The sequence below is a fragment of the Amphibalanus amphitrite genome, unplaced genomic scaffold, assembly GCF_019059575.1.
Source record: "Amphibalanus amphitrite isolate SeventyFive unplaced genomic scaffold, NRLGWU_Aamphi_draft 000939F_arrow, whole genome shotgun sequence".
NCBI classification, from domain to species: Eukaryota; Metazoa; Arthropoda; class Thecostraca; order Balanomorpha; family Balanidae; genus Amphibalanus; species Amphibalanus amphitrite.
In genome coordinates, this window is record NW_024882433.1 from 97,513 (window position 1) to 122,498 (window position 24,986).

The 24,986-nt window shown below is 55.5% G+C and overlaps 2 protein-coding genes across 11 annotated transcripts in view; both read right to left on the minus strand.

The window, feature by feature from the left end:
* The window catches only part of LOC122368318 (muscleblind-like protein 3), a 54,993-nt gene extending 30,312 nt beyond the window's left edge, over nt 1–24,681 (minus strand). For 7 of the 10 annotated variants that reach the window (XM_043342143.1, XM_043342140.1, XM_043342136.1 and 4 more), the window contains exons 1-2: nt 22,138–22,302; nt 7,741–8,281 (exon numbers count right to left, since the gene is read on the minus strand). In XM_043342143.1, coding sequence (XP_043198078.1) covers nt 7,741–7,932 — 192 coding nt within the window. In that variant the 5' untranslated portion in view covers nt 7,933–8,281; nt 22,138–22,302. Of the gene's footprint in view, nt 1–7,740; nt 8,282–8,910; nt 9,012–22,137; nt 22,303–24,424 lie in introns of those variants that run through there. The other 3 variants (XM_043342141.1, XM_043342135.1, XM_043342134.1) reach the window with 3 other exon arrangements.
* LOC122368321 lies at nt 11,268–13,877 on the minus strand. The gene has a single exon (XM_043342147.1). It carries the CDS (start codon nt 13,875–13,877, stop codon nt 11,268–11,270), a length of 2,610 nt encoding a protein of 869 aa, XP_043198082.1.
* Nucleotides 24,682–24,986: the final 305 nt, after the last annotated feature.

The following is a 24,986-nucleotide window of genomic DNA, read 5'->3' on the forward strand; positions in this document are numbered from 1 at the left end:
TGCCGCCTCACCGGCACACCATCAGCGGCCGCGGCGGCCGCGCAGGCGGCCACATGACCCGCCATCGACCGTTTCCAGACTTCCGTCGGTGCCGGCCAAAAATACGGGCTCGCTGCGTCGTGCGGCCGACCGCCTCCGCATCCCGGCTGCACCGCTGGCCGGACGATACCACGGCCCCTCACCAACCGCGGCCGACACCACCGGGCCCTCACCAATCTGGCCGACACCAGACGCTGGTGCCGCGCCAATGAGCCTGATGCACCAGGCCCGCGCTGGCACCGGTGCACGGCGAGCAACAGCCCGTCAGCGGTCGGCGGCCGGTGTCGGGCTGACCAGTGATCGCTCAGCACAGGTGCCGCCGCCGCCTCCCGCGATCAACAGGCAGCCCGGCTGGCCGACGGCCAACGCGCCGCCCCCGCCACCTCGCGCGGATTCTGGAAACCGGCGCCGGCGGCGGCGGCCTGGCTGTGGCCGTCGGCCCAATCAATACCATCAACACACAGAGCGGCGGCGGCGGCGGCGGCGGCGGCGACGCGTATACACGGCCGGCGGGCGGCTCTGGGACAGCCGCCCCCGCCCCCGCTCCGGCCGCCGCCCGGACCATCCGCCAGATAATAATGATGAAGATGGACGCGGCGTCAGCGGCGGCCGATGAGCGTTTTGTCGCCATCAGCCGGCGGCGCGAGTGGTCATTATTGGGCTGGCGGTCACGGAGAGATGGCCACTCGCTCTCAGCGCTGTCTGCCGCTGCCCGGCGCAATCTGTCACTGTCTGAAGAGAGGCGGCGAGGCTATCGTTGTCTGGCGCTGTCTGCAATTATATGACGCTGTCTGTCATTGTCCGGCGCTGCGCTAACAGTCTGCCGCAATCTGTCATTATTTGTCGCCCCCAGCCACTGTTGGCTATTGTATGGCCCTGTCTGCCATTTTCTGCCATTTTCTGGCGCTGCCCTGTCACTGTCTGTCTTTTTCGGGCGCTATCTGGGATTACCAGTCGCTGTCTGATGCAAGTCTCCGGACAAGACACAGACAGCTGCCTCAGTCGACGGACAGGACACTGAAAACAGACAGCAGCGGACAGCCAGCACGCTGGCGCAAGCAGAGATCGAGAGGGCAACGGCAAAGTTACCGACGGACTTAATACCGCATGGAAAGAATCTCAAACTAACGGCCTGCTACAAACTGCTCGACTTAGTTAATGATATTCATGCCAGAGGGCATTAAACAATGTGGATATTGCAAAGAAGCGCCGCAGTTAGCGATGTTCCAAGAGTGATTGCTTTGAAATAGTAGAGAAGAGGAGCAATATTCATTCTTCAGTGCTGAGAAACGATAAAGTTAAAAGTAAGTGCAATAGGCACGCTGATATTTTCGATTTGTTACATAACGAATTTCTCTCAAGTAAGCTCCATTTTTAACACCGCATTACTCTTGAAAGCGAAGCCAAAAAAGGAGAATGCATTTAAAAGCTGATAAAATCACTGAGGCATCAAAGATTTTAGAATCACATACCCCGTTCGGTTTCCGTGTCTGGCCACAGGTCAGACGTCCGTAGCCTGTCACTGGCCCGGCTCCGTTTCGTGCGCTCCAAATGAGTTATGGGCGCGATAGGCGCTTCATTTCATGCCTAAAATAACAGAAACGATACCGCCAGCCACGGCTACCTCAATCAAATTCTAAAATGAAATTAATTGTAAAAGACCACACTATGCGGCGGCGCTGCTCCGATGGCGGCGCTATTCCATGGGGCATGGGCCGACCAGCCCTGTGTCTGCAGACTGAGGCGGCGCACACTGGTCGGAAACGCCCTCACGAGAGGCCACGGGCGATTCCGGAGTTTCGGATTATTTTTTATATAGATCGATTTGAAATTGATCAAATTATTATACTTAGGCCAAAAAAACTAATCCGGGTGACCAAAAATAGCTGTAATCAGCCCCCGAAGATGGGTTATCCCAGAACTCGGAAACTGACGCGGAGCAAGAGGTTTCTTGAGCCGGATATTCAGAGTCTTATTGCTGATAGACACCAAATTGAAATCCCACATATTATGCATCAAAATGTTCGTTATGAAGTTGCCGACTGGTCAGTGCAAAATTTTTGGTATACTTTTTCCCTAACTAAGATGTACTATAGCTTTTTTATGAAGGCTCTCCTACAGTGATTCTGGAATATAACTGCAAAGTTTAGGTAAGGAAACAACAGGTAGTCCCATCTAGTTCCACTCTGATTTTTTGTGAGATGAAGTAGTATTTAAATTTACACCAGGGCAACATAAAAGCTAACTGCGCATTTTTGCGCAAAATTTGCAGGAGCCGCTCTTCCTACCCAACTACCGCCCGCCCCGCCCCAGTTTCGGCTCGGCCGCCGCGCCCGGCTTACGCTGACCTGTGTGGCCTGCACGCATCCATGCGTAGTTGACTGGTCATTAAAAACAGATGCGCTTGAGTTTATGAATTTTGTGAAAAGCGCGTTTTATGTATGCATTTATGTATGTATTGACATCAAAAGCCTTCCACATATTGCGTGGCGATTACGGCTTGCATTTAGAGAGCCTTGCTATTGACAACCATCACTCGGCTGAAGAAAGTGGAAATTGAAACCTTCGTGAATATAAGACGCTGCAAATATAGGACACCTGTCACTGACGTCGGGTTACCTTGGGCCGTCTTTTTACATTAGATCACAATTCCGGTATTTAACCCTGGCCGGACCGATTGGTTTTCTACATTGACCGGGGAGGGTTGGTACAACTCCCTCGCCGTTGCGCCTGTAATTGAGCTAGAGCCTCGCGGAAAAAAACACGCCTGTGTGCCGTTATAAGACGCAAAAATTAGGTACTACCCGATTTTAAGGTCTTAGGTCAGCCAGTGACCTCTTAGGTCAGGTAAGTGCCACAAGGCACGGGCTCGGTTTTAGGTTAATTACTTTGCCAAAAATGGTCGCACTGCCGCGATTTTGGCATAATCGTGTTTGTCTAGCTCAGGCGCGTTGAATGCTATACTTGGTGTTCGGGTGAAGTCAACTTAACCCTCGCCGGCACAGGCCATTTTGCGTCCTTCGACGGCACAAGGGGGGGGGGGTACGACCCCCCCTCGCGTTTGGCCCCTGATCGAGCTAGAGCCTCGTGGAAGAAAAACGAGCGTGTTGCCCGTCACGAGAGGAAGCCGATGATACCCAATTTTGGTCCTAGGTCATCGGGTGACCTTCCAGGTCAGGTCAATGACCCGAAAACCGGGAAAATCGGGACCTGTTAGAAAGTCGTAAATTGTGGCTGCTATGTGGTTTTCCGGGGTGCTGATCACGAATATCGTATTAGTTTTGATCAGAGATGATGTCTTTAAGCATTTAGACCAGGTCGGGTCAGGTCAGGTCAGGTCAACCGGTAGGGGTTGTGACGGGTATTCGTAATACGTGTCAACCGCCTCTGACAGCTTCGTAACACGTTACGAAGGCGCCAAAACTATTTCGTAAATGTTCAAATGGTTGCTAAATTCGAATTCAGCTCCAAAAACTAGCCTAGAAACATGTAAAACTCGAAAAAGTGAACCGAGGTCACCCGAGGTCACCGAAGGTCAATGACTTGACCTGACCTTCAGGTGACCTTGACACCCATCCTAATGTATGGGAGCAACATCAAATCACATGTTTGAACGTTTGAAACCACGAAAAGCTTGCAAACGCGCGGCTAATGCGAGCCGACATACGCCGAATCGCGATTTCGGCCAAACATGGTCACGGAAAAGAGGTCACAGGTCAAAGGTCATTGGGGTCAGGGTCATGAAATTTTCAGGTTAGGTGTAAAATTGATCAATGCGAGGGTACTGAAAGTTTCGTCGCGATCGGCCGCTTTTTACGCGAGTTATTCGCGAAAAACCTTAGGGGGGGTTGCATCCCCCTGTGCCGGCGAGGGTTAAGGTGTTAACCTCGGGTCAAGGTCAGGTCGGAGCCCCTCAGGTCACGAAAATGGTTGAAGGAGGTCATATCGCATATCATTCGATTCGGCAGGTCTTCCTGAGTCCAATGGTGGCTTTCCCGACTCTCTAGCTCCATCTGATCAGGAGTTATTGACGAAAAACTTACATGGCCTTAGTGACGTCATAAATGACGTCACGCAAAGTCAAAAATGCTAAAGTCAAGCACTGGACCTTGCAAGGAGTGCATGAAACCATTCCCGGTGCCCGAATAGCAGCTCCCAATTTCCCTTGTTGACTTAAAGTGGTGCTAGATCCTGTATTATACTCAATTATGACGTCATAACTTAACAGATTCACGTCATATATTTAGTGCTTGACATCCAAATGATAGCTTACATATGACAGAGAAGGTATGCAAAGTTTTATGAAGTTTGCTTCACTAGTTGTGGAATAATAAGCAAAAAACTTTTGCGGAAAGGCCGCTGGCCTCTCGCTGGAGCGTTTCCGACCAGTGTGCGGCGCGGCGCGCCACTGAGCAGCACTGAGCCCCTCTCCCTACCCCGCCGCGTCCTGCAGAGTCGGCAGCGCGGCCGCTGACGGACCGCTGCTCCGGCGCTGACGCAACCCCCGTTCATCGGCGCGCCTGCAGCCGCTCGGCGGCCCATCGCCGCCGTCACGGAGCCGGGCCGCCGCCGCGCCTGACGAGACCCAGCACAAATAAATAGGGGAGCCGGGTGGCTGCAGGGCGACCGGAGGCGCCCACGGGGCTGCGCCGGGTGGTGGGGTCAGACCCCGGTGGCAGCGCGCCTCTTCGTACGGCAGTGGATGGTCCGCAATGCCGATCAGATGAGCATCATGCAGTGTGCTCATGGCTTCAGAGCACAAACCGTTATAGACGGTCCAGCAGAGAACGATAAGACAAGAGGGAACCGCCGGGACGAGGCACAGGCGGCAACAGAGAGGCCCATATCAACCGTCTGAGGAAGCGCCACACATTTCGGAGAAGGAAACCTACATCGCAGATTCGAGATCAACAGCAGCGAGCCCAGCAACACCAGCACAAACAAAAGCATTCCGAGCTGCCCTAACCTGTTCGAACGTCTTCCTGGTGGTGTCCACGCCACAGCGAGCTTCAGGCCCAAGCCCAACCCACTGCGACGCGCACCAGACCCAGGTCTAAGCCAATGTGTCGTGTCCGAGACCGGAGTCCGACCCACCACGACGGACCCACTGCGGCGCAGACCAGACCCCAGTTTATCCCGCCACCACTGCGCCGCGCACGGACAGCAACAAATGGGCGCATTACGGGGATTACCATCGGCCGTAAGTAATTATCTGGTGCCCGGTCCATGAGTGGCGGCGGCCGGTGAATTTTTCATCAGCCATCGGATCAGCACGGCAGCGGGTCGGCCGTCAATCCATCGACCGTGGCAGTGGCGGGGCTGACCCGTCGACCGCGCCCAACCCGAGCGGCACAGTCGCACCCCGGCCGGCCGGCACCGGGAGGCGGTGGGTGCCAAACTCGGGAGGTGGGTGCTGATGGATGGTACACCGGTGCACCGGTGATGGGTGCCAAAATGGGGCGGTGGGAGGTAATGGGTGCTCGGCCACACCGACAATGCTCGGCAGCGGTTCAACCCAGAACCCTGAACGTTAAGGCGCTGCCCACTTGGACAACTCGCAGAGGCTGATAAAAACCATCAGAGCAACGGCCGTTCGGACCACAGCGTGCAAGAACAACCAAAAAACGAGTCCCAGGACGCTCAGTGCCAAATGGCGCGCAAGATAGACGGCCCGAAACTGTGCCAGCACCACGGCATCAGTTGCACCCAATGTCAGCACCAATTTTGGTGCTATTGGAGTCAGTGCACGCTCAATATCAGTGATACAGTCGATGTCAGTGATACGCATAGCGGTCAGCAGCGCTGTCACCCTCAGTATCACGTGTAGAGCGGTGCTATCAGCTGCACTGTCACCGCCAGTATCACGTGCAGAGCGGCGCCGGTGGACGTCGCCATCGGACGTGGGGGCTGCCACAGCCGAGCGCCGCTGAGCTGCCGTCAAGGCCGGCCACTCGGGGGCTCAGGAAGGAGGCGGTATGGAAACGAGCGGGGATAGGACACGGAAACGAGCGGGGACAGGACACGGACACGGACAGGACAGGACACGGACAGGAGGACCACCTTAGTATCCGCCGTGAAACCTCAATAAACCAGCAGTAACGGCAGATCGCTTTACTGATCCCTTACGACAGATCCCTTACTGGACAAGGCGACAAGGTCCTGGAGCATCGACCAGCAGTGGCAGGACACTGCACTTACACTGTCGAATGACCTATCACGGAACCAGCGTCCAGCAGTGTCGGATGGCCAGTCAGTGGCCCAGCATTTCCGGCTGACCCGTCACCAAACCAGCGATATCGGATGACCGGCCACTGCTCTGGAGCGATATGGGACGGCTTCTCAGCCCCGGTACAGCCAAACCGATCTAAAGGGCATTCAAAACGGCTGAAGGCGTGAGACTCGCGGGCGCGGCCCTCACCTCACTCAACCGACAGGCGGGCCATTGTTATCCGCAGTGAATGCAGGTCGGCTGAATTCATTCAGCACACTGGAGCCAATCGAACGGTTCGAGGAGCATACAAACACATTCAATACAGGTCAATGCAAACGATCGCTGTGTGACTAAAACGCTAATAAGGGCAATGACGAAATGCCGGTATTTGTCAGCAATTTAGCATCAATGGCAACAATCCTTCAATCAATAAGGTCAAAATAGAACGCTACCAGTCAACGGACAGCAGAAACGGTTCACTCGATGGACAAAATCGCTGTCAGTTATTATAACGAACAACTTTATGGCCTTTGCTCTTTTCACGTATATAAACAATCGAATAGTGGACATTTGCACCAGTTCAACATTGTTTGGATGGGGCATATGCCCGAATGTCTGGTTTTTGCCTAGTTTATCAGATATCCAAACAAAACTGGAATGTAAAATTCCGCAAGTCTTACCAATTAAAAAATAAAACATGGCCCCTACCTTATCATTGATAATATATTTTTATACCGGTTTAAGCAGTCTGGTTCCAGTTTGGACGGCTCGTAACCAATCAAATCAATACCAATCGATTTGGTCATAACAACGTATAGCTGTCAAATGTCCATATGCATCACGTTCGGACTGGCAGCGTTGCCCCTGAGCTCGCCCCCATGACCGTTCCGCTGCCCGGCTGTCCCTGCCGGCTCGCCACGATTGGCCCCGCGGGCTCGCAGAGCCGCCGGCGGCGCTGTCCGTTGGCCAGGCGCGATGTTTGCTCAGTCAATCGGCCGAGCGGGGCCGGCGCCAGTGCCGATAACGCTCCGAGCCGAGCATGGCGGCCGTCATGACTCATGACTCACCGGCCGGCCGGCTCCTCAGTTCACATACTGCCTCGGTGGACACGGCCCCGCCCGGCGGCACACGGCGGCACATCGGAACGGGCCGAGCCACTCGGTCATCAGTGATCCACGCCCAAAACCCACACCACACAACAATGACCGAATAGCATCGGATTCCGGGACCACAAACGGTTGAAAGTATTATAAGATGGCCCATGGATACACAATGTCACATCAAGGCCTAAGCTGAACACATGGCGACACCATATGACCTACCCTACTGCAGTGCTGGTGATCTATGACCTGCCCTAAAGCTGCATTGGCAGGTGGCCTCACATGGCTAGCCCTACAGTGGAGCGGTGTTGGCACCCGTGACCCACCCTACAAAGCTGTGCTGGGACCCCAGGTCAGGTCAGCCCCAAAAAGCGGCGGCGTGCCACTCACCTTGATGGAGTCGAAGCAGGCGGTCACCTTCCCGTTCTGCACCTCCACGTGCGGCAGTGGGTGGGCAAACTTGCACTCGGTGTCACTGCGACTGCACTTGTTGCGCTGGTACTCTCTACAGACCTCCAGCTGCAACCAACGCGAGTCCTTTATATTCATGCTCAGAGCGTTCACCATGTGGAAGTTGGCCATGACGTCGAAGGACGGCGGCAGCGGCAGCGGTCGGCGGCTGACGCGGCGGTCACCGGACGCGGAGGCGCATCCAGCCGCGCGGTCAGCGGCGGCGGCAGCGGTCCGCTCCGGCCGGCACTGCTGCGCTCCCTCACCTCACCGCCGCCGGAGGCACACCCGACGCGCACAGCGCAAGCTTAGCTTGGTCTGCAACGCCGCCTCTACGGCCACAGCAAGCTTGCGGAGACTATCTACTGGGTAGCGCTGTAAGCGGGGCCAGGATTGGCAGACTGGTTGGTATAAGCGCTCTGATTGGCTGCTGCGGCGAAAGAAGCTAGGCGATTGGCCGGTCGTCCTCAAGGTTATCAAGCTGCAATGAGAAAGAAAAGGAGTTAAAGCATCAACCTACACATTCCAAAGCTGGGAGATAGAGGTAGCGATGCTGCACCGGGCGGCGGCGGCGGAGGAGTGGTGTGGCCGCCGCCGCCGCCCCCCGGCTGCCGTGCAGGGGACGGTCGTCCACAAGCAGCACCCCCGCCGCTGACAGTGCGCCACTCTAAGCCAAGCACGCCACGGTTGCGTCAGATTAGCAGCGGATCTCTACGAGGCGGCCCGTTACCCTGCGCTGGCTGGCGCGGCTACTGAGCGCGGCTGCAGCGGCGGCGGCGTGAGGTGTGCCGGGCAGGCCGACTGGGTCGGCCCGCGCCACCCGCCCCGGTTCCAGCCCTACCGCCAGTCCCCATATCCCACACTCGGCCCGACCACCGACCGCGCCGGCCGGGCACGCTATCACGGCGAGCGCAGCCGGCCGGCGCGGCGGCGTGCCGGCCGCCGACCACGCCCGCCGACCACCCCGCCCGAGCGCGGCGCCGCTCACAAAGGACACCAGACGGAGAGGGAGAGGACTACACACACAGCCATACTCTCCAACACACACCCTCACACTCTCACACACCCACAGCAGAGGGATGAGGACAGCGCGCATGTCGCCCCACCTACCGGCCGCGTCTGTGCGTCGCCGCGCCGGCCAACAAAATGGCAGCTGCAGCGGAGCCGGCAGCGCCCCCTCCGTCACCGTGCAACACCGCCGGCCGAGTGGGGGCCGGCGGCCGACGCCGCTGCAACACGGCGGCGGCGCGGCGCGGCGCGCGCAGCCGAGCGGCCCCGCCTGCCGGCCGGCCGGCGCCAGCCGACCGACCAGCCGCCCCGCCGGAAAAATCGCCAAAAACTTCCGCACATGGTACCGCGAAATGCCGCGGCGGTGAGCCACGACAAAATGGCGAAGGCTGATAAAATGTAGCTGGCAATGGTGCAATCGCTGAGATTTTCATCAACAATCCGTAGCTACGGAGCATATATGCATAGGTACAGGTCTGTCAAAATTTCAACATGAGATATGAAAATTTGCCTTCAAATAGAAGACCAAAATAGCATAATCACGTTAAGTTAAACATTGAAACTAAATTCAATTTCAAGCTTCGATCAAAGGGAATCTTTGAATGCTGAATGTACCTAATAAGCGCTCAGCTAAGCGATTACGCGCCGAACGCGTGCCTAACCATAGATCGCATATCAATTTCAGGCTTGAATGTAGGATTTAAAAATAAATCATTCAGTTGCTTGCAATGGGTTAATTCGACCTCAGCACGTACCATGCCTACAAATCATGCAAAGGTACGTGGCAAGTATGTGGTTTTATTACGGATATAAGAAATAGGTTACCTACTGTTCAGCTCATTCTTTCGATTGCGTAGGCATCGTACAGTACCTGGGGTACCAATTTTTTCGTAATTTGATTCCCCTTGAATTCGGATGATCAGACGACCGGATGATTACATCGGATGACCAAGCTGAAGAGCGTATTGGGTTCTAGAGATTCACAATGGTTTCATCTCATTGGCAAAACACGTCCCAACAATATGCCAAACAAAGGAAATCATACGAGATGACTACAGCGACAACGCTTTCCACGAAACTCAACAGCAAAACCACTGAAGCGTTTCAAACCAAACGTCAGCGAAGCCCACGACGGCCACAACACTCGACCGCCTCGAACTTTGCAGCGTCATGGAGCTGAAATGAAATTAAATGGAGAAATAAAGCGAAAGTGCCCACGTGTTTACAAAGAAAATAAAGACAGTAATGCCAAGTGTCCTCCAGATAGCGAAGGAGAGAGAGAGAGAGAGAGAGAGAGAGAGAGAGAGAGAGAGAGAGAGAGAGAGAGAGAGAGAGGGAGGGAGGGAGGGAGGGAGGGAGGGAGGGAGGGAGGGAGGGAGGGAGGGAGAGGGAGAGGGAGAGGGAGAGGGAGAGGGAGAGGGAGAGGGAGAGAGAGAGAGAGAGAGAGAGCGAGAGCGAGAGCGAGAGCGAGAGAGCGAGAGAGAGAGAGAGAGAGAGAGAGAGAGAGAGAGAGAGAGAGAGAGAGAGAGAGAGAGAGAGAGAGAGAGAGAGAGAGAGAGAGAGAGAGAGAGAGAGAGAGAGAGAGAGAGAAGGCAAAAATGGAGGAAGAAGTGTCTAGATACTAAATATATGGATAGTAAGTAAATGGGCTGAGAGGGGCACATTTATGAACTGTGAAGGGGCAATGTGGTTTTTGTAGGAATTTGATTAGATTTATCGTCCTTTGATCTCTTCGACACCAAAACTGTCCGATAAGTTATCTTTCGTATTAATGAACAAACATGATCAGTAATCACAATTGACACTAAAGGCCGCCGTCCACTGTGCGGAACGCGTGCGGTCCGTACGGAATTTAACACAGAACCCTATGGGCGCATCCGGTCCGTACGGAAATCGTGTGCGCTCCGTCCGGACCGCATCCGAACAGCAATCAGCTGTTGATTTTCCGTCAGCTCTCCGCATGCGTTTCGGATGCGGTTGCTACGGAGACGGAAGAGTGATGTCCGACGCGTTGAACTTTTCTGCGGAAAACGCATCCGGAACGTCCGGAACAGACTTGGTTTGGGGCCGTGGTTACTTGCAATATTTTATTTGGTAATAAGTGATAGAAAACATTTATTAGCTCTCCGCATCCGGACCGCATCCGGACCGCATCCGGACCGGATGCGGCGACATTCCGGACGGACTCCGGACGGAATTCCGTCGCAGTGGACGGCGGCCTTTAGAATCACCGGATCATCAAAGCCGGCCTACGCCTTTTCCACACGAGTCTTCCACACAATCACTTTACTCATAAGTCACACTCCTCCCAGATGCCCCTAAGCCCCAAGCAATCTTCCCTTCTTGCCAGCGCCTCACCCCACCTGACCCAAAAAGCAGAACATTCAATTCACTTAACAAATAAATAACCAGTTCACGTGCACTTTTGAAACAACGCCCTTTCAAGCAGTAACATTAAATCACACTCCTCCCCGATCCTGATCGAAACCGTACCGCATGGGGGCCCGCACCTGCCGCTGGGACCGCCGGCACTGTCCCTCTCCCTGACCCATCTCCTCCCGGTTCTCCTCTGGGAGACGCACAAGGAGCGGCCCTTCGTCATCTGCGGTATCACTCTGAGGCTGTTCCACGTGCGCCTCACGGGGCTGCAGGTGGCGCACATGTCTTGGCACCCCATCCACTTCCACAGTCTGCAGTGACACTCGCCCAGTCACCACTCCCTCGTTGTACCGATCGTCACATCGCCCCCGCGCCGATTTCACCCACACCGCATCTCCCACGCTGTATCTGCATGTATCTGGCTCGGGCTCTTCAGCGGGCTGAACCGGATCCACTGCCTTGACTCTCACTGTGTACTTGTACACCATGCTGACAGGGGTTGCTGCGTCGGTCGAGTCGTCCCTCGGAGTCGCATTGTACAAATACACCGCCTCCGGCACGCCACATCGCTTCCTCGCAGCAATCACCTTCACGGAGCGGTGATTTCGTTCGACGATGCCATTACCCGATGGTGCGTACGCTGCTCGGTACCGCACCCGGGTGCCCCATTCACGGACGAATGCCTGAAATGCGCGGCTGCGGAATACGGTAGCATTATCGGCCAGCAGCTCTGAAGGTGCTCCCCTCTCGTAGAAAATCGATGACATCTCCCCTGTGACGTACGCCGCGCTCTCACACCGCAGCTGGCGCCAAATCGCGAACCTTGATGGTCCGCAGTCCACCATCGTCAGATAGAGGCGCCCCTGGAAGTGCGTGACATCAACTGCGACGCGCTCCCAGACAATGTCTACCGACAGCTGTCCGCCAGTCCACTTCTCCGGTGCCGGGTCGATCGACCGGCACGTCTGACAAGCTGATACAACAGATCGTGCCATACGCTTGGTGACCCGCAAGTTTGCCCTCTTGGAAAAGTACAAAGTTCTTCTGACACCTGGGTGTCCAGCGGCATGATGCACCCGCTCCACCTCCTTCACTAGCCCGGCTTCATTTTCGTCTCCTTCTGCACCCGCCATGATGCAAGCCGGACCGCTGCCTGCACGCGTGTCTCGCCACCGCTCCGGCACTCTGGTGAGCTTATCAGCTTTGTTGTCAGCAGAGGCCACGCTGTGAACGCTGATCTCCAGGCTGTACTCGTCGGCCAGCATCTTCAGCGTACTCAGCCTTCGCCTGATAAGCATTTCCGAGACGGCCTTCGTCTTTAACCGTGCTTTGCCGCTCAGGAGGTCAGTGATCCAATGGTACACAGTACGCGAATCCGTCATCAGTCGAACTCTCTTAGCACCCCAGAGGATGGCCATGTTGACGCCCTTCAGCGCGGCATCAAGTTCTGCCATGTTGATATGTGTTCCGTCGGTTGGTCGCAGCCAGCATCCGTCCTCCACCACCTCGCCCTCGATCTCGAGGACCACTCCCAAGGCCAACATGCTGGCGTCCGCCCAGACCGTCACCTCGTTCCCTTTGACGTCCCACTGACCTCGCGCTGGGTCATCTGTGTTAATTTGCGTCATTATCTCTTCGATCAGCCCATTCACTAAACTGTCCTCGATGACGTCGTCCCAAGCGTCCGCCGCTTCATTAGCCTTTCGCTTCAAGAACGACACCGCTGGCCGCAGCCAGCCGCACACCGGAAGGTGTCCAGTCAAACGGCCGCAAAGCGAGAACACCTTGCGTTTCGTCACCGGCCCGTCGATCTCTCGGACGTCGTTGTCCCTCTTCCATTTGAGGTTACCATGCTCTTCCTGAACTCGGAGACCGAGAATCCGAGCGCCTTCTTTTGGTCGTACTGGTTCCTTGCACTGGAGCCCAAAGGCTCGAAGATGTTTGCTCACATTTTCCGCGGACATCACATCCTCATTGACCAAGACATCGTCGACATATGATGACACTGCCTTTGCCACGTCCTCGTCTTGATTCACCACTGCCTCGAGGACTGTCTTCATCACCCTTGGTGCGATGTTCAGGCCAAATCCAAGTCGACTCAGACAGTATCTTGTTCCTTTGTACTCGACCGTCTGGTAAGGCCACAGAGATTCGTCTACATGTATCTGAAGGTATGCTTTCTGGAGGTCCAGAAGCGCTACGTTCGCTCCCATCTGACGCCATTCGCGGAGCTTCTCGTCACACACATCAACATCTGCCGTGTACGTGTCGACAAATGTGTTGATCTCGCGGAAGTCAAGCACGGGTCGCACCTTCCCTTTATTCTCTTGGACCACTGCCATGAGTGGAATCAGGCCTTTCGGGGGACCGTGTTCTTCTTCATCGTATTCTAGTAGCCATCCGTTCTTGATCCAGGTCTCAATCTCCTCTTCATAGTCCTTTCTGACCTCATCCGGCACAGTATACTCGCTCACTCCATTCTTGAGGCGAACTGGTGGCTCCTCACCGGACCACTTCCATTCCACTGTCCAGCGCTGCAGCTCCGCAGCGAAAACGACACGGAAGTCTTCCTTATCAACAGTCAGATCTTGCGGGTCCCCCACACAGGCACATGCTTCGTTCTCGCCGGCGAACTTTACCTCAGAGGGCGATCGCACCGCTACTCCCCCGAGAGCCCTCACTCCATCCATGCCGAGAATCGCACTGAATCCCAGCGGCTTCTTAGCAACCACAAGTGCATCAACAACTACTGGCGCCATCCCCGGAACCTGCACACGAACACCAGCCGTACCCGCACATTCCAGCCTCTCCCCGTTGGCCGTCAGCACGTACACGTCCCGCTTCTCCCAAACAGCGCAGAGTGACGAATGAATCACAGTGCGAGTACATCCCGTGTCAATTAAGACATCACAGTCAACTCCGTTCATCGATAGCTCCCTCACCGGCAGCGCGCCGTTCCATCTCAGTCCCGAGAGGAGGCCGGCGCATGGACCGCCTCTCGCTCCTCGTTTTCCGGGCACTGAGCCGCGATATGCCCACGCTTGTTGCACCGGAAACATCTCACCATGCTTGGACCGTTTCCTTCACGCGCCTGACATTCACGCGCGATATGTCCCAGACGACCGCACGCGTAACACGGCCCTCGCTCCTTCCTCCCGCCATTGAAGCGCTGGTCTTGGCCGTCTCTTCCCCGTCGCACCACCATAGCCGTTATATCGGGTACCTTGCAGTCTTCCCGTAGGATGGCTCTGGCCCTATCCACGACTTCAGATAGAGTCAATGACTCCATGCGAGCGCCGGCCCGTAGCATTTGCTTCACAGATTCGGGTAGGCCGGCAACGAACGCGCATCCCATCCCTTCTTCGGAGAGCCCTCCAAAGAGGGTTGACAGCCGTTGCAAGTCTGCCAAATACACATCTACCGATTCTCCCGTGCCCAGCCGACGTGCGCTGAACATTTCATACGCAGTGTATTTATCAGCGGCAAAGGCGCGTCGCAGAGCCGCCTTTACTTTAACCGCCTCTCTCCTGTCCACTTCAGGCAGCTGCCGATAAACAGCAGAAGCGCCACCCTTCAATCGCAGTGGTATGACTACCACTTGATCTGCAGCCGGTTGCTGAAGATTGCATACCATTTCCACCTTTTCGATCCAGTCGACAACATCCCCAGTACCGTCGAATTCTGGGATCAATCTCACATCGAAACTTGCCATAGTTGAATTGAAATAATGTCTAAAACGAAAAGGAATGCCGAAATAGCTTGTAGGAATTTGATTAGATTTATCGTCCTTTGATCTCTTCGACACCAAAACTGTCCGATAAGTTATCTTTCGTATTAATGAACAAACATGATCAGTAATCACAATTGACACTAAGAATCACCGGATCATCAAAGCCGGCCTACGCCTTTTCCACACGAGTCTTCCACACAATCACTTTACTCATAAGTCACACTCCTCCCAGATGCCCCTAAGCCCCAAGCAATCTTCCCTTCTTGCCAGCGCCTCACCCCACCTGACCCAAAAAGCAGAACATTCAATTCACTTAACAAATAAATAACCAGTTCACGTGCACTTTTGAAACAACGCCCTTTCAAGCAGTAACATTAAATCACAGTTTTACTAGGTCACAAACAACCTATCGGGCAGCCAAACTTGCAAGATACCATGCGCGGCGGCCTTCGCTCGCCCTGCAGCCTCCACTGAGAGGAACGGGCCGGGCGAGCCCCTGCCCGAGACATGGCGAGTCCCTCCATGACGGGGTGGAGAGTAACCATCGCTACTCCGTCCGTCCTTCAGACAAACGGGGAGGATGAGAGCCCGACGGTCCCCTCCAGCAGCCGATGACTCGTCAACCAGCGGCTGGCTTTCTGCCTTCTGCCCGGCCAAGGCCACACAATGACAGACGCCAACGCCAAATAAGTCGAGAGCCACTCGTCGAGAGAAAACAGCCGGCTGCCGGGGTCACAGCTCTGTGACGGGTGAATGTCTGCAGCGGCCGGCGGACAGCAGTCGGCTCCACTGCCAGGGGCCGCCGCCGGCGCACAGGGCTCCCCGCTCCCGGCATCCTGCAGCGGAGCGAGCGGCCCCGCCGGGCCTCTGTTTATCGTGAGTATGTGTAAACGAACACTGCGCCGATGGAGGCCGCCGTGAGCCGACGGTAAACAGCCGTGCCGCCGACCGGCGCCGCGCACCGGGACTGCAGACGGCTATCTAAAGGCGCACTGGCACCGCAGACGGCTGTCTAGAGGCGCAACGGGCCGCAGACTGTTATCTACAGGCGCACTGGGACCGTGGACCGGACCGCACCCACGGACTGCCATCTCACGACACACGGGGACCAGCGGACTGCGCACCACAGCGCACCGAGCCTCAGACTGATAAATCACGACACAACGGGCCCGCGCTAAGCGACACCTCACGGCACACCAAAATCCGTAGGTCAGCGAGGGTACACCTGAGGCTGACGGGCCATCTCACGGTAGCCGAAGCCAACAGGAACGGACCGGCGAGGGCACACTGGGGCACATCAGACGGAGCTACAAACCGGAGCTGCCACACGCCACATCGGAGCCGATAAAACGCCAAACAGCTACATGGCGGCACACCTCAAGAGCTCCTAGAGGCATTAATGCCTTATTCTCAGCCTACAATCCATGCGCTCCACTAAGCATTACAGCTAATTAGCGGATCATCCATAATTTGTCCCTGCATTGTATCAAACCAAACAGGAAGAAAACATAATCGCTCCGAAACTGTTAACACGCTACAAACAATGCATGATCAGCAGGAAACAAAGCTTCACAAACCGTGAGTAAACTGCCTAAAAACATCACATTCCTACCAACGTTAATAGAGTTAGGTAGCAAGGCCATATGAAAATAAACGATTAGGTGAGCAGTCGGAACAAATTAATCCGATTCGGTGACGATTGCGATGCTCGGACTTCCGCACGAGCCAGCAGATAGGTATCCTGTGTCGTTTCTACCGCCTCGCGGTAGACGAAGCTCAAAGCCAGCACACACCCTGTGCGATAGTAGGCAGCGTAGGCAGATGCTCGTACTACCGCATGGCCCGGCAGGGGCGTGGCCGCCTGATGGCCACCGCTCGACCCGGCCCGGCCCACCGACCGTCCGTACCGGCCAATTACGCCGCCCGAACCGGCCGTGACTGCCGAACGGCAAACCATCCCGTCACGGGTCGGCGTGCATCGTGTCCGCACCGCGAGCTGACCTCTGGCCAAGGTCGACGGCGGAGAGGAGACGCTCTCCCCACTCTGCTCTCTGCGCTCTATCCAGGCGCTCTGTCCTCCCGACTCTCTCCCGCCCCTGATTGACATTCTGTGGCTTTCCATTTTCGTTTTCGCTCCGTTTTCAGCGGCCCACTCTACGCGCGGGGCCCATTTGGTATTCGGGTCGGTGGGTCCAGAGTAGGCCGGTCACTGCCGCCCTGGGATGGGGACACACTCGCTGTGCGCGTGACTGGGAGTTACGCAGCGGCCCACGGGGCGGAGGGAGGTCAGGACCGGTCAGGGGTAGGGTCGCAGCAGTGGCCGCCAGTGCCGTCCCCGCACGGCACCGTTATGGGCCGCCCGGCCGGCCGTCGACCAGCCGCCACCTGCCGCCGGCGCCGCGATCGATGCCCGAGGCGATCAGTGGCGCACTTTACGGCCGGGGTTACGCCGCCAGTGCGCCGCGTACGCCGCACCCTAACGAACAGTTCAGCGGCGGCGCGACGCGGTCCCCCGTAGCTGCTAGGTAACCGGCCACAGCGGGCGAGAAATGGAGGCCGAATTGACACTGCAACACACTGAGCATAGTGGAGCACACCAGCAATACTGTAGCCCAACAGCACTGGAGCATACACGACTGCATACGAACGCGGTGAGAAGTTCGAAAATGTAACGCACGATTGCTGGAGGATCAGAACCTAGCCACTAGCCAGCCTAGTCGAAGGCACAGTGGCACTAGCTACTAGCCAGCCCCGTGTGTAAGTCGCCGCCGCCCTCTCCCATGAGGCCGGGACATGACGGGCCTGTCTTCCCTATCTCGCCGATTTCCCCACGGCCCTGTGGGGCGCAGAAACACGTCACGCCAGCCCGGCCGCGGCGCCCGCCAGTACGGCACCTGATGGAGGGAGCCTCGCCGAACACCGGCGCGAACAGCGCCATCGGCCGGCACCTTACGGAAAAATGTCACCACACAATCCGGGGATTAATGTCGGCATCAGTTTTGCATTAGCAGCAGCGGGCGTAGCCCCGGGGACGGCGGAGATTTATGGTCATCGAAACGGCCGCCGAGGCGCCGGCGGAAAGAATGCCATCGCCGCTGCCGGCCAGCTTTCTCCTCAGACGCGTCCGGACGAGGCCGTTGGAAGGCACGGAGCCTCTCCTGTTCAAACCCGGGCGGCAAGGCGCCGCTCCCATCCCGCCCCCGGTGGGGTGGGTCTGCCGGTCCAGCCCTGGAGCGGCACGACGCTTTTCCTGTTTCCAGCCCAGGAATGCATGTTGCACAATGTGACAATGTACAGCGCCTCTTTCGTCCCAACCGGGATCGGCATGAATCATCCTCATCCATTATTCGAGAAGACACGGTCCTTCTCCCGTCCAAAACTCGCGAAGAAATGACACGGCTCCTCTCCCGACTCCATCCCCAGAACAGGCCTCCGCGCAGGAGCCCCGCGGTGGCTCAGTGGGCAATGGGTGCCGCCCGCTGGCCACTGCAGCCGGTGAGTCAGAGCGGTGGTCCGCGGGCCGCGCGGGGGCGCCGCCGGCCGAGGGCAGCGGCTTTCCCGAGCCCCCAAACCCTCCTCTACCCCCCCCCCCCCCCCCCCGCTCCGCTCCGCTCCCTGGCAGACACGACACGTCACGGCACCGCAGGTCCGAGGCCGGCCAGCACACGCCAGCCGTGAGCCGGCACTGAGAGCCACGAACCGGTCCCCGTGCGCCGGCGCCGCCATTATTAACGCCGACATTAGCTAATGAAAAATGCCGCCGCCGGCGGCGGCTGATGGCCGGTGACACGGTCAGCCGGCAGGGCCGGCCGGCCGAAGCGGCGCGTCGCACCGCCGCCGCCTCTGCAGCCCGCCGCTGACATTTATCAAATCGTAATGAGAGCGCCGCCGGCCGGCCGGCCGAGTGCCGTGACATCACCCTGCTGTCGGCGGCGGCACGGACAGGACCCCGTCCCCCCCCCCCATCTGACGGTTCACGGCACGACACGCGGGGACGTGCTCAGTGCTGGGCCGGTGGAGCGCACTCAGTGGCCCACGGCGCGTTATCGGCGGAAGCACGGGCAGAATGGATGGCGAAAGTGGAAAACATCGGCTTCCCCGCCAACAATGTTAGCAGTAACCACCAAATTTGCCAATGGGCAGCAATTAAGGCGATGTCGCGCACTCCTTGACATTATTTAAAACATCTTTATTTTCATTTCCAATTACGGTTCAATGAAGAACCCGTTTCTCGTGGGTAATGAGACGAAGGCTCACTAATATTTGAACACTAATGGGCAGCTATAGCGAAATTTCGGGTGGGTCCGGTCGGGCCGCCCCAGGCCCACCCCGGACAGTGACCCCACTGCACCCCACTGCACCCCACTGCAGCGGGCTCCGAGTCGGTGCCGACACCCACCGTCGGTCACCACCCACACCGATCCGGCGCGGCCAGTGCAGCGGCGCGGCGCCTCCGCGCAAATGAATACAGCACCGGCTGCCGGCGCCGACAGCGCCTTTCATGTGTCGAAATGCATTCCGGCGCGGAACAAAGCGGGCCGGCGCCGCTGCCGGTGCCCGGCTCTGATGGCTTCCTGGATCGGGAGGATCAGTGTTGGTCGGTCGGTCGGCACGTAGGTACCGAGTCGAGCGAATGGAACCGGACACGGCGGTACCTTACCATGGTAGATGGAGTCGGAAGCGTTCTACCGGTACCGCGGTACCATGGCGGCAAGAACTGTACACGGCGGTACCAGCAGGCAATCGTGCTGACATCGACTTAGGAATAAGCTCCAAGACCGAGCAGCGATACCAGCCCGCACGAGGTCGCACGACAACACACCATACGCAAATGCTGTATTACCTTCAAAATGAGCTTATCATACAGAGTGCATTAGCTAATTAGCAATTACTTGCCAGAATTAATCCCCAGCTTTTTGTTGGATGAAAGCTGACCTTTCAGTAAAGCCTCGTCACCACCGTCGCAAGTAGAGACGACCCCTGTGGTGTAGAAGCTTTAACCACACTAGAGCAGAGATCCCTCCCCATCGGCCGCAGGTCACTTCACAGGCAGCCCGTGACCACCTGGCACCTCACAAGGCTCGTGACCCGTGACACGAGCACTACGAGGGGGCGTCACGCACCGAAGGGTACCGTGGCCGGCGCGAGGCTCTGCTGTAATTACAACCCGACAGACAGACGGACCGACGCGACGGCAGCCGCCTCCGCAGCAGTATCGACAAAGCGGACCGTACCGGCCGGCGACGAGACCCTCCCTGGGTCACGGAACCCCGCGGGCACCGCCGTCTTCCCAGACCCGGCACGAGGACGTCACAGAGGTTCCTTTGTCGCCTTGGACTAGCTTCCAGGCGGTTCCCATCAGGAGCGAAATCAAGGTATAGAACTGGATTCTGGAATCGAGAAGTTCCATAGAGATCTTATATAAAGTCTTTACGAAGATCTTATATAATTATAATCTCTTCGAGACCTTATATAAGATATCTATTAATATCTATGGAAAGAACAACAACCTATAGAGGTAATTGTCCAACTGACTGACAGCCTGACTCATAAGACAACGCTTGAGACCTAAATCTGTAAGGAAAGAAAGAGCGGGGAGCAGTAAAATGAGGGATGGCTCTGGGAAGACGAATAGAGATGGGACGCCTGTGAAAAACAAAAAAAAAAACACTTGCGAGAACTGAGAAGAGAACCATGAGAGGAGGAAGAAACTGATAAAGAATAAGATCTAAGAAAGGGGACAGCTTTGGTAGGGGAGATTTGAGGGGCAAGATGAGAGGATGGGGCTAGGAGAGCGGGTTACAATATATGAAGGAACTATGAAAGGATTGATAGGTGTGAGAAAAAACACCAGCTGCTGGAGAGAAGATGCGGAAGAAGAGGAGAGGTGCGAGAGGAAAAGACAGATGAGAATGCAGCCAGAAAAGGAATATCGCTTAGCGAGGAGAGCTCTGTAAACGATATGGCCAAGTTTGACAGCGGAGTCGCCAGGAAGAGAGGGGAGGTCGGGGAAGAGTTAGAGAGGGGAAAGGGAAAGAGACGGAGAGAGGTAGGGAGACAACGGCGGAAGTCGGGGCACGCCCCAGTGATTCTTTTGAAGCGATGTGGTTGTTGGTCCGAAGTTTTGCTGGAAAAGAAACTCCTGAACACGTGGCCACGCGTTGGAGCTGTTCAATGTTACACAAAGGAGACAAAAATATCGTTGGGTCAGTTCCGAATTGAAGCCAGCTAACTGCAGATTGTATGAGTCACTTCTCTGCGGCCACGTTGTTTCACGGTATCGCAGGCGCCGGCCGCGCGAAGATCAGCGCCAGTCTCTGGAATGGGCTTCTTACCACCGAGCGGAACGCGGGGCCGACGTGTCTGCTGACAACAGCCCGGGGCTCTTGGGCCAGCGCGCACTCAGCTAGGGCCGGGGACGGCAGGAGAGGAGACCTGGACCATCTGCTGAGTCAGAGTACGACCTGCCGTCAGCACCGCGCTCCCGCCCTCCCCCACCGCCACTGATCATTCGGATCAGTGGACTGGGAGATCGGGGTGCTCGGGGTCACATACACGATTCGATCGACCAAGGGTCAGATAAATTTGAAAGCAGAAAAGTTAGAACAGAGAAAAACCAATGCACGTTGCACTGTTCCGTCTTTCATGTGAATCCATTTATTGATTTTTAAATTCCAGTCAGTACTGGAATACTTTGTAACTTGTCATGTTACGTTTCCGCATATCGCAGTTTCACCGCAGTGTCGGTGGTCCTGCGCAGTCCGCACTCCGCAGACACGTGACGTCATATCTGCTCCTTCCGCCCCGTCCCTCTTACATGACGTCACTATCGGACTGGATCGGGAGCGGACCACTTCGATACGAAGCGTTCTAACGAACTCCGCTGCACGCCGAAGCGAGCAGCAGCACGCACGGGCACACACACGCACACGTCGCCACTCTCGCCGGACGCTCAGGGAATTTTCCGCAACGGCGGCGGCCGGACGTGACAATGGAGAAAATGTGCCGACGGCAGGGGAGCCGAGGGAGGGAGGGGTTTCTCGGGCCCATCGAGCTCACTCTAGAAATCCCAAACGGCACACCGGGGTCCTACCTAAACCAACGGGGACTGGGTAGTGGGTAGTTCTGCTCTGATCCAACCAGGATCCAACCGCCCTGCTATCCAGCCAGAAAAGTAGGCCGCCGCGCTAAGCACCGACGCGGCCCGGCCAACCACTCACATGTGTCGCCGGCAGCCGCTGTGGGTCTCTCGTCTGCCTATCTGCAGTCTTCCTGCCTCAGAGATTCGGCCAGACAGGCACAGACACCGGAACTGCACCAGTCCGAGCACTGATCACTGCCGGACGCGGGCACACAGCAGCGAGCTCTCCGCCTCCGACAGCCTACTATCGACGGAGCGGCGCGGCGATAGCGGAGCGGGCGCACCTGGAGCGGCGGCCAGCGGCTCTCAAACGCCGCCGCCGGGGCTCTCAAACCGGCGGCCCGTAGTCGGCGGCCTCCGCTGCCCATTGAGCGGTGGAACAACGGCGACCCCCTCCCCTCCCCTCTCCAGCTCACCCCGCGGCCGGCCTCGACGCTGCGACACGATAGGTGGGAACCGGCAGCGGCCGAAGGTCTCCGCGCGCGCCGACCGCGCCGGCCCGAGCGGCGCGCGCCCACCGCCGCCCGTGATCCCACGTGGGCAGGCGCTGCGACCCGCGCGGACAGCGAACACCACCTTTGTCCCCTGTTCTGGTCCCGTCCCAGCGTCCACATGGTGACACGAAAAGCAAACAATCTAACGTATCGACTCGGACATGATTAAAAGTCGCCGTTCATGATTTGTGATTGCATTCAAAGTTCCCCGACCGGTGTTCCAATAGGGAAATTAAATGAGTCTCACCCTAAAATTCCGAGGCCATAGTGGGCAATGTTCAGTGCTCAGTGTCTGCAACAGCGGTACCGTAGGCCAGTGGGCACCGGTAGGGACTAGTGGCGGCCAGTGTTCAAAGTCTGAGGCTCCGGCGCTCGACATGAGGCTGCTGACGGGGACAGTTTACCGTTGCAGCGGAACGGTTGCAACTGCTCACACCAACGCATTGGTGGGAGCGGTGGGAGCTACACTTAAGTGCATATATTATCCAAGCAACTTCTAACTTCCTGATAGGACGACAGACGTCAGGAACTACGCCAAAAGTTCGGCTCAACACGAGCTCTCGCCGCTTCAATTTGTCCATTCAAGCTAAAAAAAAAAGTCTTAAAAAAGTGGAAACATACAAAATTTCACATAAGATACTTGCCTGGCTAAGACTACTCAACTATTTGCAATGCCAAGTCAAAAGGCAATAGAAGCAGCTCTATTTGCACAAAACACTTCTGCAAGAATAAATGATGAACTTGCACATGCACAAAGAAGACTATGACAGTCCTTTAGTACTGATTGAATATAAGCAAATTGTCTTATTTGTGCATATCATTCATCTAAATTAACATGTCTCATCTGGCAATCAAGTTAGGAAAAAATGATGAAGTAGGATGCACCACTCATTCAATTTGATAAAACAATTTTTTTAATTCTAATGGGAACTTAAAGTCTAGCAACAGATCATGTAACATAAAGCTGTAACTACACTTGTAGCTCTTCTCTGATTAAAGGAATGTGAGATAATTTTGAGGAAAAAATATATTAAGGTCCTTGCTCTAAATTCCAAACAAGAGAACCTAACATCAAAAAGCACCAGCCATTGGTAAATGATTGTATTCCAAGGGGGACATGACAATTGAAATGTGTGGATATTTGAATATTTCAGGAGAGCCAGTTATTTTTTACTTTCTTATATGTCTTATGTGTTCCTTGCAAAATTACTTTCCCTTACAGACATCAACATGAAATGCAATGCAAAATTGTAAAGGTCCTAAGTAGTCACTTCAAAAAGATTGGTCATCCATAACTCCATAGTCATATATGATATAATAGAAACATCATTGAACTTTTTCTGACTTCTGCCCCTTGTGGCTTGCAGTAGGATGGCCCCAGATCATTGGGCAATGGACACAATAGAAGGTAGGCAAGGCAGTAAATGTGAAGATGAAGTCCAAGTTAGTAGACAAAAAACGTCGTCTAATCCAATCTACCACTTGGACTTCATCTTCACATATACTGGCGAGACCTGTGAACTGGGGAATGATCATGTCCATTGTCCACTGTCTGTGTCATACTTTGTGAAGTGTGCATCATGCATGTCTAATCTGTTTTTCATCATTTGATGATTGAACTGGAAGGGCTAGTATGCTCACATGATTCAAGTATAAAGTGGGTGCTTCAGAACTATTGTCTGATCGCAAGTTAAGCATTCATACTTTGATTGACATTCAGTACCTTACTACCTTGACCTCAACTGTGTGGACATTCCGCAAACACATTACAATGTGATACAACACATACGCAGATGCCATAGCGACAGTGGATATACCCAACACCTTCTAAAGACATGCTGATGCAATATGCATACTGATAGTAATGCCTACCTCTCAAAGTGGAAGTGCTGATTGTGAGTTGTGACAGGAGCCTGGCAGAAATGCACAGCATCAGCATATCCGAGTCGAGTTAGTCATCAGTGTGAGTGACCGAAGCCCGGGGTAGGTCGAGAACTTGTTGAAAGTCGTCGCTAAACTGAACTTTGCACGCAAAATAAACTTTAAGTAAACTCAACAGCATGCAACCTGCAGGTCAATATAAAACGGTCGCGGGCGAATCGCGAATCGCTCTTTATTTTTTGAAGTTTGAGCGGAAAGCATTTTGCGTTGCGCCAATAAATGTTTGTGAAGCGCCAGATACGAAACAACACGCAGGTGTTGGTAGTTTTTTAATCCCCGAATGAAACTACAATTACACCGACGTTTAATTTGAGTCGACACATCCAGAGATAAAGCTGTCCACTCCTTTCTATTTGTGGCCCACGGGCCCTGGAACACCACATATTCTTTCAGTCCGTTCGCAAACAGGAACTGAGAAAAATGATACTCTTTATTATGTTATGTATAAGTAGGTTCATATGTATTTTTTACCAGCGTTTTTAGACGACAAAGT

Excerpts from the sequence above, each read along its gene's own strand:
- LOC122368321 (XM_043342147.1), bottom strand. The coding sequence starts at position 13,877 with ATGGATGGAGTGAGGGCTCTCGGGGGAGTAGCGGTGCGATCGCCCTCT.